The sequence below is a fragment of the Achroia grisella genome, unplaced genomic scaffold (genome assembly GCF_030625045.1).
Source record: "Achroia grisella isolate CSIRO2021 unplaced genomic scaffold, CSIRO_AGI_Agris_v1 utg770, whole genome shotgun sequence".
Classification (NCBI taxonomy): Eukaryota; Metazoa; Arthropoda; class Insecta; order Lepidoptera; family Pyralidae; genus Achroia; species Achroia grisella.
In genome coordinates this window covers 1,333,334-1,348,747 of record NW_026713016.1, presented here as the reverse complement: position 1 = coordinate 1,348,747, position 15,414 = coordinate 1,333,334, and the positions used below count along the sequence as shown (strand labels likewise).

The 15,414-nt window shown below is 31.7% G+C and overlaps 1 protein-coding gene across 1 annotated transcript; it reads left to right on the top strand.

Annotated features, from left to right (window-relative positions):
- The first annotated feature begins 10,387 nt into the window (after nt 1-10,387).
- Nucleotides 10,388-14,786, top strand: LOC131850569 (uncharacterized). Its single transcript, XM_059200853.1, has 5 exons — nt 10,388-11,172; nt 11,412-11,511; nt 12,421-12,510; nt 13,836-13,991; nt 14,730-14,786. The coding sequence occupies exons 1-5, from the start codon at nt 10,388-10,390 to the stop codon at nt 14,784-14,786; spliced, it is 1,188 nt and encodes a 395-aa protein (XP_059056836.1).
- The last annotated feature ends 628 nt before the right edge of the window (nt 14,787-15,414 follow it).

The following is a 15,414-nucleotide window of genomic DNA, read 5'->3' as shown; positions in this document are numbered from 1 at the left end:
TTTTATTTTTAAATTATTATTTGGCTATTTGCGATTGCAAAGAGAGGTTATTCGTAATATTGGTGCATTACGACGTGCATACGTGTAGTACAAACTGTAGAGAAAAAAAATATTCTAGATTGTACTGACATACTGGAGTCAAGTAGTCCATTGTGAGTCCATTGTTGTTGGATTGAAGTCATGCGTATATATATATATTATATACGAAAGGTATTATACCCAGTTTATTGTAGAGTAACCACTTCATACCATCTCCACTGTATTGTTTTTCCATCTCAATACGAGGTGATTACTAAATTAGAAATTCATGTCAGAAATTAATATTTTAGGTATAACTATAAATATAAATATAAACTGGTTTGATAACAGTATCTCTGTAAAGTTTAGCTATTCTTATATAAATAATATTAAATTACTTGTATTAAAATAAATAAAAAAAAATGTACATGGAGACGAATTCGGTCCAAACAACAGTGATTAATATGGAGTTTAAAGTTTAGCATCATTTTCCGAGACACTTCAAAGAAGTTGTATCGAGAAGCACTACATTAGAGCTGCAGCAGCTGACTTCATAATTACTTTGACGGCACAAATGTTGGGGCAATTAAAAAACTTGTTTAATTATATCGAAACATTGTCATATTGTAGATACATTCTGACATGAATATTCGGATAAACATGAGTATCTAGGAATGACGGAATCAGTAATCCATCTTCCAATAATTGTAAATTTTAAGAGAAGGGAACTGGTACCTAAAATAAAGATTCGTACTTAATTAGGAAACAATGTAAAATATAAGTATTGGATGAAAAAAATATTATTACTATCCAATTGTTTACGGTATTTACTACAATAGGTAATTTTAGTTTTAATATAATGTAAACTAGATGGCGTTATTCTAAAATGTAAATGGCGTTTATAAGATGTTTTCTTTTTTTTTGTTTGTTCAGAGATTTTTTTTAGATAAAACAATAGGAGCTTTTTGAACTCACAGTATTTAGTTGTTTACACTTCTCACTTGGTGGTATTTGTTTACATGAATTTATTTTTCTTAATTAATCTTTATTATAAGAATAGGTCCACAAATGTTTCACTTTTACACGACTGAATTCTTTGAAACCGTTCGTCTGTTCAGGCATTTAGTCATTAATGAAATTTGATAAGAAGATTAGGTTTTTATAAATTAGAATGACAAAGATGCTGACGGACCATCTAATGGATACTGTCACCTCTATATATGAACAGCATCACGGACATCAGAAATGTTAAAAGTATCATTTTATATAGGTATTATTATTATAAATGGGAAATTGTGTGTTTCTTACTTTTTCACGACCAAATGCTATTGGTCGCATTTGGCCATTAATGAAATTTCACCGACCAGAAGAGTGCCGATGGCACTCCAAATCCGCTGAAGGACTTATGGAGCGGCTGAAGGCCAACTCTATATATGACGGATACGATTTTAGTCTGAGGGCACCACTACGGGTTCGAACCTCGGCTCAGGCGCCGTAATATCGATCCCCGTTTGAATTGGACGAGGGGTCGATCAGAGGGGTGCATTATACCGGGCTTTTATTTACTTTTTGCTCATTTTTTCATTTGACAACAAGCTAAATTAGTTTTTAATTTTTGTGGCTAAACAATAGCAGATAATGAAAAATGAAAAGGACCTGTTTATTAAAACATTTTTTCATATTTCTTATCGTTATTAAGTTATTTTAATAATAGGCGTTTATTAAGCATTTTTTTTAATTTTTTCATCCCTTTCCCGTCAAAAACAAAATTATTATTGATTTATTTACCTTATTTTTATATATTACGCCAAAACTGGTCACATCATGGTTTAGTTTAAAATTTTACTAGACTATATGTACTTATAGATAGTAGAAATATTCTTTATTAAAATAACCTCAATACATGCACTTTTAAATAGTAATATTTTTATATTCTACCACTCATTAGGAAAGCAGATTCATCATAAAAAGAATAAGCAAGAAACTCGTGTGTTGCTCTTTTGAATATTTTTTTTAAAATAAATATTTTCAAAATCGCAAGTAAGAGGCATGCGATAATCTACATAGAAACCGCTACGCACTCATTCTTTGTACAATCAGATAATATTATTAGCGCTATGATATGATATGTGAACACATATGTTCATAACTTATAACATTAAAAAAAATGCACTAGCATAAAATAATGCTTGTGAAACTGCTCTCATCCAGAGCAGTGCTTACGTTTTTTTTATTTTAGGACACGTCCAGTGGCCGGCAGTCCCACTGGTCACGACACTCTCATAATATACTCTAAAAAAGATAAATAAGTGCACCACTACTGGACATTTACGGCTTTATACCAGCACGATGTATTATAATTAATGGAATCCGGGCGGAGCGGTCATAAAAAATAGGTAGAGCATGTATACCTAATGTGACCATACGTCCTGCTTTTAGCGGGACCATCCCGCAATATGGCTATCTGTTATTTTGACCACACTCAGAGTAATAATATACCTCTTTTGCATAAAGATATTTTGGTAAAGAAAAGAATAAGTAAATAGATGGGGTACATAAACAGAAATAAGAGAAGTTAATACGTTGCTAGCAATGGGGTTATTGATCCACATCATTAACATCCCCCTTCCCTCAACTCGTAGTTATCCTATATAGTAGATAAACAGCAGACATTTACAACAAATATTTTATACCTCTCAAACTCCACCGAAGGTTATTATAGGCTTTATGTATTTAAAGATAATTTAAAGGTATAGAAGAGATAAGGTAGAGATATTAAAGAACATTTCACAATACTGCATCGTTACTCCTTAATGAGAAAGTAATGAATTTTCAGCCTCGTCATAAGCTTGGACCTGAGATACCTGGCATTTTTAAATGCATCCCAGAAATTCTGGATGCGGTATCTATTTCCTACAAATTTAAACTTTAAATTTAAAAGAACATTTTACTAATACATCTTATTATATCTTACTAATATTATAAATGCTAAAGTTCGTGTTTGATGTTTGTTACTCTTTCATGCAAAAAGTACTGAACGATTTTGATGAAATTTTACAGTAGTATAGCTTATACATCAGAGTAACATATACACTACAAATTTAATGGAGGTGAAACCGCGGACATAGTTAGTATATAATAATCGCTTATGAAATTAATTGTACTCTTGTAATTGTTGAAATGTTGAAAAATAATTATCCAAGTTATGAAAATAGACAACAAATTAATCACGTACATATGTATCTACATATAAACTAGGACGGTAATTAAATTTTAAACATATAAAAACAAGCAGATTGAATAGAAGGTATATTTTTTTTAATACATTGAATTCTATTATCAATGGGCATGGCAAACAGTTGAACGAGACTATTTAAAATAATAGTAAATAGAAGTGAGTTGAATAGAATAGAAATCAAATCATTCAGATTTCTATTTTAGTCTATTCTTTTGTGTACAGTGAACAGGTATTAGAGAGTAAATATTATATATTTCTAAATAGTTTTGGTTAGTTATTACATATTAGCTGACCCGCGAAGCGTCATCTGCATCACACTTACTTGACATATATCCTTTTCGCCCAATTTACATAATATCTTTTGAAATTATAGTCTATGTGTTATTCTGATGTATAAGTTAAGTTACTGTAAAGTTTTATCAAAATTCATTTAGTAGTTTTTGCGTAAAAAAGTAACAAACATCATTTATCCTTCCGTACAAACTTACGGGTTTATATAAGATAAGCTTACATAAGATTTTTGTTTGATTTTTAAATACAAGTGAAAGGGTGGTGATTAAGGGCAAACAGCACCCGTCTGCTGTGATAACTATCACTGATTTATTTGTCGTTCTAGTAACTATTTAGTTACTTATATTAACTTGGCTATTTGTACTGTTCACATAACATTTTATAAAGGTAACTCAACAAATATTACTTAAAAAGCAACACGCAAATTTCCTGTTAATTCTTCCTGTGCCGTTTGCTTTCCGAATGAGAGGTAGAATAAAAAAAGATATGCGTACTCAGAAGTGCTTATATAAAGTTTATTTAAAATAAAAATAGTTCTATTTCTATTTATTATGAAGATAAAATATATGTTATATCATGCAACTATGCTCAATTTAATTGCACTATCCATCGTCCATTTCTATTCTCCAAGTCCCTCATTACGATCTTCACCGGTTTACCCGACAAATTCCCAAAGCCTAGGTATTTTGTAAAAGGCAAGTTAATTTTCTCCATCGGCCTTGTTACGGACAGTTTTTCTTTTTCCCCCTTTTCACCAGTTTTAGCACCTTATTTTGTGCCTATATTAAAAAAGTTTCGTTGAAGCTGAGAGAATTTCATGCTCAATCAGACGGATATATACCAGCATACATGTTCAAATACTGACACTTGTCTATTCACGTTAGGTTCATTGTAACTAATGTCAAAGATATTGTTAATGATATAATATATATGTGTGTATATATGTGTGATAATCCTTACTAATATTATAAATGCGAAAGTAACTCTGTCTGTCTGTCTGTCTGTCTGTCTGTCTGTCTCGCTTTCACGCCAAAACTACTGAACTGATTTAAATGAAATTTGGTACCCATATAGTCTAGACGCCGAGGAAGGACATAGGCTACTTTTTAATGCGAAAAAAGGGTTGTAAGGGGTTGAAAATGGTAAAGCAAGGTTATCTTTATGCGGTTGAATACACACTTATTATAATAATGGCTTAACTAAAAAATTAGATATTTTGGAAAGTCTATTTTATAATTGTGTTATTAAGTCTATTTTCAAAAATTTTGAATTACACCAGTATTGTACTAGATATGCGACTTATTAACGCTCATATGTCATAAATAAACATATATGTCATTTGTATAAGCAGCGCGCAACTGATTATTGTCAATCCGTTGTCTCCTTATGAATTTAAATGAATAAATGTTTGCTCTGCAATTTTATTTTATAAATACATAAATATAATCCTGGTATAGCCTATAACTGATGACCCTGCTCTTGGACAAGAGCGTAAGAACATATTATTAATATTTTTGAAGAATAAAACAACATGTAATATTAAAAATGTTGTCAATACATATGAACAACATTTCCTTGGAAGAAACAACATCTACCGTTCCATCCGAGCTATTCAGGTTCGGAATACGCGTTTCTCCATTCTGGCCAGTAGAGTCAGCAATTTGCAATTTAGAATATCATATCTATTATTTTGATTTAACAAAATTTTATTATGTTATTGGCCAACTGGACCACCAATTTTCAAAAGAATTTAAAGAAATGTTTAAACTGTTTATTAAATATAAATAAATATGACATTTAAATTTGTAAATATCACATTGTCTCCATTCAAGGGGTAAAATAAAATAGCAGATAAAAGATTTTATAGAAATTCGTCATATTTGAAGCAGAACGATGAAGCTTTTTTCTTACGCAATTTAATAAATACAGACGGATATATACCAAAAAGCAATCTTATTTTTTTGCGTATTGATTAAATATAATTAACAAATAAAAGGGGAGTTAAAATGTTGTGACACTTGTCTATTCACGTTAGGTTCATTGTAACTAATGTCAAAGATATTGTTAATGATATAATATATATGTGTGTATATATGTGTGATAATTATAATATATATATAAAGAGCGACATTGTATTGTAAATACCTAGTTTATATAATTCCATTATTTTTTGTTTATTTATAAATATGTATAGGTATATAATAAGCAGGCGAATGCACCATTGGTGCATCAGCCTGGTAACGGTATATATTGGCGAGGCATCAGTGAGATATTATAAGATAAGATTACAGTCACGAGAAATCCTGGTTACTAATAAAATAATATACATATGTCATAATCTGTAAACCCTATAAAACAAAGTTGCCGCCGCTATCCATTCGCTTATGTTTTCTAACTTATACAATGGATTTAAATTCAGCAATAGATAGAGTGCTTCAAGAGGAAGGTTTATATTTGTAATACATGCGTATAGAACAAGCCGATAAATTCAAAGGTTTCTAATCATCTGTGCGAAGCCGGCCGGGTGGATAGTGCAATATAATTCAATAAACAATTAAATGATATGAGATCTATGTTTTTGTTATTATTATTGGATCAGTCAATAAAGCCCCGGAAATTACATTTATCGGTAAAGGAGGTGACGCCATAAAGAAATTTCCTTATATCAAAATGTGTGGGTTGATATTAGCCTTTTTGTCCCTTTGAATAATGATTTTCATTTCGTATTATATATTTGGAAGTGGGTGGGTACTTCTATGTTTTTAGGCAATCATTGGATTCCATCCATACTATTACAAATGTGTCTTTACTGTTCTCTAATAAACGGCTGAACAGACAATTTGATGTGAAGATTGATTGTATCCTGAGGACGGAGATAGCCCACTGTGCTACTTTACTATTATTATACTAAATCATTTCCAATTATACTGTATTTTAAATACATGACACATGTTGCCATCTGGTGCTTAATACAAGAACCTTCGAAAAATGTCTGTAATCCATAAACTTTGCATGGCGAAAAAATAACAATTCTAATTAAAGCAATTAGTTTATAAGAATAAACATGTGCCGCTCAACATGTACCCTGGTATGTAAGCACCACGCCGGTAAAAAACGGAGAAGTACGAAATTTCGCACACATATAGTTTATATAGAGAAGGAGTACAAAATACTAATATTTTTTTAATATGCCTAAAAAATAAATCAATAAAAAACCATGTAATTGACATACCACGTATAGAAGTATAAAGTATTTGACAATAGAAACTTAATAATGTTCAAACAAACAATTCAAAATAATTATAGTCGAATTTCGACCTTTTGGCCACCATTACTAATAATAATATCTCACACCACCAACATCATATAATCCCAAGCTTAGCAGAGAGATGTGATAAGATAAGATATGTCTATAAGATAAATCATGCTATTAGAACGACTTGTACCAATTAACTGCGTTCCTTATCTGCAAATTCAACTATTGAAGTACGGACGTGATTTACTGTTTTTACTCGTTGTATTGCACGTGTAGTCTTATTCTTTTTAAAAGTTAAAGTCGCTGATAATGTATATAAAATTGCGGATATAAAAAATATGGTTGAACTCGTCTATTTCGCTCCATAAGTCAGCTAGTCGGTACTCGCATATAAACCTAAGCGACCAGTCTAACTTTAATAGCTTATGGCCGTAATAAAAAGGCAATGTTTCCTTTTAATCAAAAGCCTGATTAAATATATAGCGGCTGTAAAGATCCGTTGATCTATACGATTATATTTCGTTACATTTATCACTTAGTGGAAACTTTTGATAATCTTATATATAAAATTCTCGTGTCACAATGTTACTTATCATATTCCTACGAAACAGCTTTACGAAATTTTAAAAAGAATCGACTATTATTTTTACTACTATTTTTCATACCCCAAAGTGATAAGGGTTGTCCACCCCTAATATCCCGTTTTTATTTTTTTTAATAGCTTTTATACGGTAAAACAACGTTTGCGGGGTCAGCTACTACTACTACACAATATTATCCTCTATTACACAATTTACAAGCATCTTTTTGCAATATTAACCTTTCAGTTTACTAAATGATTCCTTCATTAATTCTATCGAGGAAAACATTGTACAAAGTCTCCGCGTGGGCGTCTGGCTTCTGTCTCACTTATTTCATTCAAGCCGTGCAGTTTGCTTTGTAAAACCTACGCTACATTCAAATTAGAAGCAATATTTTTTTATGAATGATAATGGAATGATGTACCTTCCTGCGCTACCGGTTTACGCTGGCGGGGCAAAAGTGAAGGATGATAACATTAGAATGAAGTCATGTCAGTTATTGGTAAATGGTAATTTATCACGATGGTCTACATGAACATACCATGTTTTTTGGTTGGCGTAATACGAGAATATTTTTGTTTACCATTCATCTCTATTTGCGAAAACCTTAATATTTACACCATTTATAGTCACATTCTCATCAGGTATTTCTTCGACCATCAATCGACCATCCATCGTCATTTGTACTTCATAGTTTCTTTACCATACTTTCTTTGTCCCTTGTTGAATAATTATTTCAACGATTATTTTACGTACCTCCGTATTTGTTTCTGTGTGTTATATGTTAAGTTTATGTCTTTATTACACTATAAACGAAGAGTAATGAAAAGTAAAAAGCACGCAATCCTTTATCTAGACACAAGCGAAACTGTTTATAGGCGGTCATCTCCTAAAATTAAAGCTTTCATTGCACCATAAACTTAGTAGGTCGTGAAATATTTAACAATGGGGTGTGAGAGCCACGAATCTTGTATAATTTTGTTTTGAATAGTTTTATAAACTATGTAACAGGATACTCACATTATATATATAGTTATTATAATTATTTTTATTGGGACCCTATGTATATTATACCCTATATATATAGGGTCCCAATAAAAATAATTATCGTAAATATATAGAGGTTAAAAGTAGACTTACAACTGAATCTAAAAAGATTTCCGAAGGCGATGTCAAATACCACTTTTAGGTTGAAACAATATCTCAGGTTTTGTTTAAAGACTATAAAGATATTTATTATAAGTTTCAAACTGTGTCAGTATTCCTTTTGAAGACAAAAAATAGTATAATAAAATTACAGTTTCTCAAAGTATTAGTTATTAATCTGGGAACACTACACGTCCAAACCCGTAAACCTTCTTAACAAAAAAAAAACCTCTGGTACTGTCAGATTAAGAACTTTCTTTTTAATTTTTTTTATTATCTAGTTTGATATGCTGTGCAGGAGGTCCGAGTGATTTGAGTTTTTTAAATAAATGAAATAAAACAGCTAAACGGATTTTAATGAAATTTAAAATGTCTGTCTAAATCTACCTAAATTGTGTCACGAAGATGAACATAGGCTATCTATTATCTATAAAATGCACGAAGTCGCGAAAAATAAAAAATATTGACTATAACTAAATTATAAGCATTTACTATACAAAGAAATAATTTCTAGAAAGTTTTTAAATTCTTGTATGCATTAGTTAAATCTTGTCCATCGCGGAAGTAGTTTATTAAAATTTGCATTGTTTATTACTACCAGTTCCGATGTTTCAGAGCCCGTTAGCTAATAATTAATGCAAAAGTTTTTGTTGCACAAATTCGTAGTTTTCAAACCAATTATAGGAATGGCTCTGAATCACTATAGACGTACAATTAAAAGGAAATTGTTCTTCATAACTGAAAATACACCTTATTCTTAGGGCCTTAGGATATAACTTAGCTATTATGCAGTCATTCAGCAAAGTTACTGAATTGCAAAATAATATTGCCTAATTGCACGGACAAGTAATAGGTATGAAATAGCGTACAGGCAGTTAACAGAACTAAGGCGTCGAAAGATTAATTAAGCTGATTGAATAATTTCTAAAGCCAATTTCAGCTGGTACAGTCAGTGAAAAATATTTTCAAGAAATAATTTCTTTTACTAGGTCTTGGCATGCCAATAACTGCAAAAAGTTCTGTACAAGAACGTGTATCTAAAACAGCACTAACAGGCTCCTGGAATTAGCTGGGCAAGGCAAGGTGAGTGTTGACGTACGTCAGAAGAGCTTAAATCTACACAAGTCCCGGGAACTACTAGGAGTTTACCTCTCTACAACACGATGGACTCGGCACCCACATCTTGAATTTATGGAATGCTAAAAGTTTATCTCATTGTTATCATAACTCATGAACATTTTTCCTGGATACGTGACTATCCTAATAGGAGAAAGAGGTAGACTTTGTAAGTCCTTTGCATGAGTGCCTCAGTCACATCCCGGCCACCAAGCAGCTTGCTTTGTAGAATGTGGCGGGTTGAAGGGTGAGATAAAGTTGTTAAACTATAGGATAAGAGCCATTAGATGTTAGTCCTTCGGAATGGCAACACGTGAGAGGTATCATGGGTATAAGATGGACCTGGTGACCCGTGACACAGGTTCATCGGATACCTAGTACAGGCACCAGTTCTCCACAAATCTGTATTTTTGCGTGGAATTTTACATGCCTCAAAGCCACTGCAGCACTCTATATTATGTATGATTATGTGGAGAAAAAATAAATATATTATTATTAAGATGATAACCTGCGTATCCGTATTGCTATTCATATATGTTTATAAATAAAGATTACTACTTGTCATCAGATATACCGTCAACTTCCTAGCAATTCTGGTTAAAAAATTAATCTATATGAAAAAAAAAATTATTGTACTTACAACTTTACTCTTCAAATGTATTTGTACTGTAGTACTTATAGGCCATACTTGCTAACACTTGTTCATTTCTGTGAACATCTGTTATACACTATCCGTTTAACATGAAACGATTTTTAAATTATTTACGAACCAATCCTATAAAAACTGTTGGTGAAAGAAATGAAGTTGACAATACAATGAATATAATTTTATGGACCCAAGTAATCTTTGGACTACAAATATTGAATCCAAAATGGACGTGGAAAACATCTCTCTTACAGCATTTCCTTAATGGTTGCTTGAGTGTCTATGTTGCATGGGGAACATACAACTTCATAAAAAAAACTAAAGATGTACAATTCATTGCTGAAGCGTCTTTCACTTTGATACTAGTTTGCACTCGTATATTTAAAGGCTATCTATTTGCTAGCAAAAAAAACGTATTTCAAAAGTTATATCTGATAGCAAAAACGTATATTTTTCATTTATTAAAAGCAGATAGCGCAGATAGAACTGCGCTTGTTATGGGAAAGAAAGCTATTCATATGTTTTTTACAGTTCTAATGATACCTGTTGTTTTTTATTCATTGATACCTATGTTATATTACTTTAGAGGTAACAGAATTCTTGTATCTAACGTAACGTCAATTCTTATGCCGATGTCGTCACCTTATTATGAAATTGGAAGTATTCTACATATAATGTCTATATTTCAAATAAGTTTTGTTATACTTGTAGTAGACTTGTGGTTCGTGATTTTGATGTTATTTTATTGCATGGCATCTGATAAAATTGTTAAAATATTGGAAGTAGAAAATAAAGGATTAGATGAAGATAACAAACAATATGCCGATCGATTGAATAATAGTTTGAAGAATTTTTATGAAGTCCATATGAATATAAACGAGTACGTTATGATAGATTTGAGCCATTTTACATAAGTCATCGTCATCATCTGCTTTTTCCTTCTTTCTTCCTTATCCCAGTCATATGGCTTCCGCGTAATAGGCTCCATTGATCTCTGTTCCAGTCATCTCGTTATTTACGATCCTTTTTGCCATTTCATCTTTCACACAGTCCATCCATCTCTATTTCGACCTTCCTCTAAAACTTACAATAATGTTAAATAAACAAAAATAATTTCAGATTTTTAAATATTATGAGCGAGATGTACAGATGGCTGGCGGTGGTTCCACTTTACATGGTCGCACTATGCACTTGTTGTATTTTACTTCTAACGAGCAACGTAAGTATATTTTCAGATTTATACGTTCTTTATCTATACATATAAATAAAATTGGAGTGTCTGTTTGTAATATTGAAATAACCGTTTTTTACTACATGCATATCAATGTAAATACGGCACGTACACCAAAATAACATTTTTTATAATTTTGTCTGCCTCTCTGTTTGTTCCGTCTAATCTCTGAAATGGCTGGACCGATTTTGACGAGACTTTTATTGGCAGGTAGCTAATGTAATAAGGAGTAACTTAGGCTATTTTTATTTTAGAAAAATAAAGTAAATTCCACGCGAACGAAGTCGCGGGTGCAGCTAGATTTAAAAATAAAAATATATGTGTTTCTATCAGTTGCCTAGTCCTCGTAACATAAGATCTATGTAGCTTGAGACTAGATGGCGCTGTGGGTGTTATGGCTGATGGTGTTTGGTTATTATTATTATTATTATTATTATTAGATCTGCTGGTAGATCTGATGGTAGAAACCATGAAGAAGAAATGTGTGGTTTAACTATTAGTTTAGTGATTGAGAATCCAATGAAAAACACAAGAAACATATTTATTCTTATGTTAAAATATACTTGAGCTACGACCAAGTACAGTGCCTTATAAATTGTCACACTACTATTAGAAATTTTATCAATCAATTTTGTTTAGCTTTAAATTTAATGAGTAATAAAGTATATACTTTGTCTCTTCACGCCATCACGGCATTGAATATTCGAAATGTATAAGTACTTGGTATGTAATTCATGTATAGTCCGCCTTTGTAGACCAGTTTTGTGAGAAGGAAAAGTTCTTAAAAACGTGATAGAAAACTTTTTGAAGCGTGATTCAGATACCTAATTTTGTGGAAAGGATTCTTATATAAAAAAACCTATACAAGTTCATGACACAATTTGATTTTATTTTAAGAAAATTAACTTGGCCTTCACTTCTACTGCGATACCGTTGCTTTCTGAGATCTTCGTGTTTAATTGGTTTGGGGAACAAGTTAAAACTAAGGTAATTTTTTTATTGATATGTTTTATCATTGCACCTGCCTGAGCTATTGATGTGCCAGTGGAGGTAGAAGTTCAAATGCCTCATTATTTTTAAATTGTTTAGTGTAATTCAGATCGAGATGGATTTTTTTTATACTTAATGGGATGATGCACCCGCCGGCGCTAACGGTTTACGCTGGCAGGTACCAGTGGAGGGTGATAAGGTGAGTAAGAGGTCAGGACAGTTAGTCCATCGTGACAATTTCACTAGGGATTTATAACGATGGTTTCTAGAAAGAACCGCGTGAGATCCACCTAATGTGGTACATTGGTAGCAATGGGGATTACTAGTTTCTATTATGACAATCCCGTACCCCCGATCTAGACGGATTTGTTATATGTACTTGTATAATAGAATAGAAAAGCTGACATTTTCGGCCCATATATTTGTAATGGCAAATATAGAAACCACTACGCATTTAATCTCTGTTCAATCAAATTCAAATTCAAATATCAAATTCAAATTCAAATTCAAATTCATATTCAAATTCAAATTCAAATCCAAAATTCAAATACAAATACAAAATACAAATTCAAATTCAATTTCAAAAATCATTTATTCATGTAGGACATGTTAGCCGCTGAACGTCAAGGATTTACATTATATTTTTTTTTCCTACCGTTCAGTTCGGTATATAGATCCAATTGAGAAGAACTGGCAAGAAACTGAATTGAATTACTTTTTTTTTTAAATCCAGTTTATTTACAATGCATAGGTATTTATATACGTGTCTATGTCTAACATTAAATGAAAATCCCGAACATGAAAACTATTGCCATGTACGCTCGTCATTCAAGTAATCGTTTAGTGAGTAATAGGCCTTGCTCAGTAAATATGATTTAACAGATGTTTTGAATTTATTTAAGGGTAATTCCAATATATCAGATAATATTGTCAGCGCTATGAATTTTAAGGTAGATATTTTATACAAAAACATTACCGTCGAAAAATATTGCCGTCGTATCAATACATGAATGACACCATAGTCATCATATTGGTAACCATTACCATTCCGGAGAAGTAAGATGTCTGAGTACCTTGTAAAATCACTCTCGTATCTCACATTTCAATCTAAAGACAGATAAAGTAATATTGTTCATATCACTCTTTATTGTGCAATAAAAAATATTTACAAAGAGAAATCTTTACATAAATGTTTTAAACAAAAGGCGACCTTATCGCTTAAAGTATTTTCACTTATAGACTGCTCACTTAAGTGAAAGTTGGGTACCTTCACATACAGCTTTGGACAAAGTTTACCTAAGTAAAATCTATTATAATTCCAGGCCGAGAACCTTAATTTGGCACTTTTACACTACGATTGGATCAGCATGCATCCGAAAGATATAAAATGCTACCACATAATTTTATGTTACATGAATAAGACCTTTAGTATAAAAACAGCGTTTGGGAATGAACTGTCACTTATTACACTGACATCTGTAAGTAATCGTGTTATTGTTAGATAAGACAAGATGATCTATACATATAAATAAAATTGGAGTGTCTGTTTGTAATATTGAAATAACTGTTGTTTACTACATGAATATATATACGGTACATACACCAAAATAACATTTTTTATAATTTTTGTCTGTCTGTCGGTCTGTTTGTTCCGGCTAATCTCTGAAATGGCTGGACGGAATTTGACGGGACTTTTTTTGGCAGGTAGCTGATGTAATAAGGAGTAACTTAGGCTATCTTTATTTTAGATTTTTTTTTATTATAGAAAAAAAAGCATAAAAATAAATTCCACGCGGACGAAGTCGCAGGAACCGCTAGTTAGAAATAAAAATAATCATTAATATATTAAAAAAAAAACAAATATGGTACTATATCTTAATTTAAGTAAATATTGTGATGTGTCTCTAGTTTTGTAAATATAATAATTAAGGTTATTTGTACCCTTCGAGGTTATCAAACATATCCCCCGGAGATTGATATCCCCGGAGTTGATGCCGGGGCAATGGGCCCCGAGGCTCCGAACTGTACCCAGAATGGTACAGTGTCGCCTGTGTATGCCTCAAAATCTGAGATATCATTTAGGCATCAATAAAAGACAAATATTGGATTTAATAGGAAACAACAAAGGCAATTTACATTAGAAATTTATTTAATTATAATAATTATAAGTATGTTTATTTTTTAATTATTTATAAGCAATTTTTTTTTGTTTCCAGGTTCTCAAAGCAACTTACCAGGCGTTTACTGTTTTGCGAACTTTAGATAATAATTAGATGAAAAAAAAACAAAACGTATACAATAATCGTGGTCAATGTAAGGCGCTTTTTTAACCGGCGCTTATTCATTTCTGTACCGAGCCCGAGTTCATTTCCATATTTACTTTATGACGAGTTCCTGACTCATGTCATTGTTCTTAGCATAAATAAGTGCAATTTGTTTTAAAACAGAAACGCGTCGAGCCTGTCAGATAGACACTTAATACTCGTTACCCATTTTCAAACTAATTATAATGGTGTAGAGCCATTGCAATAAATTGTCTGTATACTACAGTTTAAACTAGATGGCACAATTGTAGACATAAATGATTTTTTTTTATCCTACGATGGTGGCAATCAAGCATACGGCCCATCTGATGGTAAATGGTTACCATAGCCTATGAACGCCTGAAACACCAGGGGTATCACTTGCGTGTTGCCGACCCTTTAATATTTTTGCCGACCAATTTAATATAGAATTAATGTAATTTTATATTTATTTAGTATAGTTATAATAATATCAATTGTTTATGAGTGCATATGAAAAAAGTTCAAATTTAAATAATGTATAAATAAGTAAGTAATCGCACAATAGATCGCATTTATTCTAGCTCTCTTGCGTTCTAGTTCGTTCGCTCTCTCTTCA